Genomic DNA, 4262 nt, shown 5'->3' with positions numbered 1-4262 from the left:
CCGAAGTTCGTTTTGAATCGATGAACGGAGAAAAAAATCAAAATACCAAAACATGAACCATCGTCGTCCAATCCAGTTCATCGAACGACTCTATCTAAGACCACCTAGATAAAAACATATACAAAACAGGGTCCAATGTCTGACCTTGATTAAAGCTCCACATGCTTGCCATCGATGTCAAACAGCATCGCTAGAACAAGGTAGGGATGGGAAGAACTTATTCCACGTCGTTGATTACAGTATCGCCTCGTCATTGCAAGCCCTAGCCAAAGTTATTAGGGCAACCCAAAAAAGGCCAACCCCAATCAGTGGTCCCCCACCTTGTTGGCAGGAAGGAACCCGGAGACAAGGGGAACCGCCGACATCAGCACTCAAACGAAACCCTATCTACCTTTTTATGAAGAGAGAGAGGTGGGAGGCATGAGTGCCGATATAACTCTTGTTGACGACCACTTGGATCTTCAAATGGCCCTCCACTTTAGAGAGAGAGTAAAAACTTTGGCTAAATCCCAATCAACACATGTTTTTCATCTTCTCTAGGAGAGTACCGCACACTATACCCTTTGACATGGGGCCAATTGATCATTAGCCCCACCTTTACCCTGCCCCGACCAATATGCCCATGTTATACATTGCAATTGATAGAATGCCTCATCCTTGCTTTGCCTCTACATAAAATGCCCCACAGTTGACTTGATGATGTATCTTTATCGTATGACAAAATAAGAGGGTGGAAAAGACCAAAATACCCAAAACAAAAAGCAAAATGTTAGTAGCCCATGCAATCTTGTACGAATGCCCCAAAAATTCAAAACATGCCTATAAAAATATGAAAACACTACAGAAAATCAGGTATATTCATAGTAGTTGATTGTGCAACTTTCAACCAATTCTAAGCATCATGGACCCGGGAGGCCGCAGTTGGTCACTGTCACGGTCCAGACGGTTAAGGCTGCAGGACCGTTGCATTTGCTAAAATGCCTCTGCCTCTAGATAAAATGCTCCACATTGCAATAAACATCTGTTTTTAATTAACAACTGTAATTAGAGATGGAAATGACATAATGACCCCTAGCCAAAAACACAAGAGAGCACACACGCACAACCCATCTTTTTCCTGTTTGTAAGGTGGCGTATTTTGGACCAGTTAGAGCAAAGGTGGGGCAATGATCAATTGGCCCCTTTGAGACAATCAGGGCCGAACGTACTCCTAGAGAGCTCCAGATCCGAGCGAGCTCCTATTATGCAGCTTAAGCGGAAAATACCATGCAAATTCTGTCCTAGCGTATTACGTAGCGGCACATTCAGGATTCTATCATATTTTATGTTAATGGATATACAAAAAATATTGTTAGAAAACATTTTAATTAAATCATATATTTGTAAAAATAGGACATTTAAATAATATTATAAAAAATAAAAAAAATAGAAAACTTCTTGCGGAAAAGGAAACATGTCTGCATATGTAAATACAAATGTTCATGTATGAAATAAAAAATTATCACATGTTTATAAAGTATACGTTATTAAAAAGGTTTAAATATTTTTATAAACTCATGTTTTGAAATAAATAAATAAATATACATATTAAATAAAATGTTCATTTTGTATTATAAAATATTCATATAATAATAAAATGCATTAAATTATTTAATTTCGGAACATTTTTGTGGATATTCTAAAAATAATTCATGCATAGTAGTATGAAATAAAATGCTGAGCAAGTATTAAAAATGGTTTTACGTAATTTTGTATAAAAAGGTAAAATATAAAAAAAGGATAAAATGAATTTTCAAAATGTTTATAAAATGGAAGGAAAAAACTAGAAACCAACACCAGAATAAATCGAAAACACTTATTGAAAACTAGAAGAAACCAACAAAAAGACATCAAAATTGACTAAAACAGAGTGGCCATGCCCATTTGCCTCGTGCATGATTTTTTTATGAAAATATCAAATCTATTATAGATTCATCGAAAGTACAAAGCACCCCAAACATAATAAAAATTATATCAAGGTCCATGGACAACCGAACAACCATTACCGCCGCTAGGACGAGCTGCTACACGCCGTTGTTGCCGCTCTTATACCGAAGCCGGCCTAACCTTGTCGATAATAACCGGGAAGTCTTCGTGCACGTGTCCCTAAGAACCAGCATTACGAGCCACATTTGTCGCCATTGGATCCTGCCTCATGCATGATTTGTGTCCTATTCTTCGCAACAACGCAAAAGCCAGATAAAAGCTTTATTTTTCTCGCCCGTGTCTTCACTGGTTCCAATTAGTAGCCAATTCGGCACTTAGAGAAGGGGAACCACTAATCAACATTGAAGTGTAATATAAGTTTTTTCTTATGTTAGCTTTGTGTGTTCATAATAGTGACATATGGAGAATGGAGGTTTTCTTGTCTGTTTGTGATTCACTTTATTGTATTTTTGATATAATTTATTTCTTTAATGTAAGTCAGATATTTTCTTTAAAAATAAGGCAGTGTAAATAATAGTTAAACTCCCCGGAAAGAAAAGAGATAAACGCGCGTGAAATCGTTTATTCGATTCAGGCATATATGACACGTTAAAAAACATATGGCAATCACATTATGCTGGGGAGAAACCTTATTGCACGGCCACTTACGCTGGCACTCCCTCTAAAAAAAATACACTGGCACTCGAAAGAAAGGACGACAGAAACAAACTTGCAAAGCATACTTGTGAACCAACAAAGTACCAGTACGGTTGATACTTGCCCTGTCGGCTATGCTATTGCGATCTTCCTGAACCTGCGGAGCTTCCAGGTGCTGAGGCTGGACCCCGGCACGCCCCACACCAGGCACTCGTACTGCGCCCTGCTCCCGTCGGCCTTCGCCGCCGCCACCACCAGGCGGTAGATGGTGCCGCCGCCCACCGCCTCCTCCGTCTCGCCGCGCGCCACCCCCACGTACGACAGGCCCGCGCTGTGCGCCAGGTCGTACACGATCACCGCGAACCGCCCCACCTGCTGGACCACCACCACGTTCGGGTTCACCGCCGTCCACTTGGCCGCCGCCCCCTCCGGCAGCGTGGCGGCCACGATGAGGACCGCTCCGAGCAGCGGCAGCGACCTCATCTTCTATGTTGCTATCGGACGAGTGAGGACTGAGGAGGCTGCACCGATGCGAGCAATGCTTATTACGTGAGACTTTGGCCCGGTTTATAGTGCGGAAAAGGCGAAAGCAATGCGTCGATCGGCCGTTACGTGTTTTCCTTTTGTTTTTGTTTTTGTTTTGCCTAGGATCAAGTTCAGATCTGCATGCATGAGCGGGATGATGAGCTTGGCATGGCCGGCTTGCATTGGCGGGTAGTCGTGGGCGGTGCAGCGTGTGTTGGAACTTGTTGATGCAGCATGCAGGTCAGCAGGTGCATTTCTTTTCAGCTATCGTTTCCGGTTTTCATGTAGTAAAACCTTGAAGTCTACGCTACATAATCCGTAGTTTACTGAAGTAGTACGTATGATTTGTTAGTAGAGCATTTTTTAGACGGATTTATTCTACAAAAGAGCTTTGTAACGAAGATACAAAAAATGGCAGGAACATAAAAATCATAGTTTTTTTTAGCCAGGCTTCTAATCCCATTCCATGAGTGATGAAATGTGTCACTGATCCATTAACTGATTAACTCAATCTGATTGCGTGCTCTAGGCTAACAGTTCGGATCAGTTTTTTTTCAAAGGTAGCTTTGTTTCGGGCAATCCACATAGCTCATGGATCGCAGCTAAACCAATCGTATAAAATTGTTGGTGGACCAGTGTTTGCATGTAACAATGTAATGCTGCGAAGTGGGGGTGGGGGGGAGGGGGACTCTTCTCCCCACTCTCTTCTTTAATACTCTCTCCGTCCGGAAATACTTGTCAAAAAAATGAATGAATCTAGACGTATTTTAGTTATAGATACATCTAATTTTATCTATTTCTTCGACAAATATTTCAGGACGGAGCGAGTACTATATGATATATAAACACACTCATGCGTATAGAAAAAGTTGTGTGAAATTGTTCTCCTTCCGACCAAAAAGAGTAGCACCACGAGTAAAATTACCAGATATTGTTAGGGCATACCTCAGTGCCAAAAACGGACCCTACCATACGCCAAATCACTTTAGCAACAGAACAGCTGAAAAACAAGCGGTGAGACACATAAAAATCACATGGAATTAAGGTGTCATTTATCCTTGTGATCCATAGTCCCTATGGGAATGTAAACCATATGAAAATTCAAAAGAGTATTT

General features: G+C 41.2%; 1 protein-coding gene across 1 annotated transcript; it reads right to left on the bottom strand.

Moving 5' to 3' along the window:
- Positions 1–2754: 2754 nt before the first annotated feature.
- LOC119288811 lies at positions 2755–3105 on the bottom strand. The gene has a single exon (XM_037568349.1). It carries the CDS (start codon positions 3103–3105, stop codon positions 2755–2757), a length of 351 nt encoding a protein of 116 aa, XP_037424246.1.
- Positions 3106–4262: the final 1157 nt, after the last annotated feature.

Source organism: Triticum dicoccoides, chromosome 4A, assembly GCF_002162155.2.
Source record: "Triticum dicoccoides isolate Atlit2015 ecotype Zavitan chromosome 4A, WEW_v2.0, whole genome shotgun sequence".
Classification (NCBI taxonomy): Eukaryota; Viridiplantae; Streptophyta; class Magnoliopsida; order Poales; family Poaceae; genus Triticum; species Triticum dicoccoides.
This window is presented reverse-complemented; position numbering and strand designations above follow the sequence as displayed.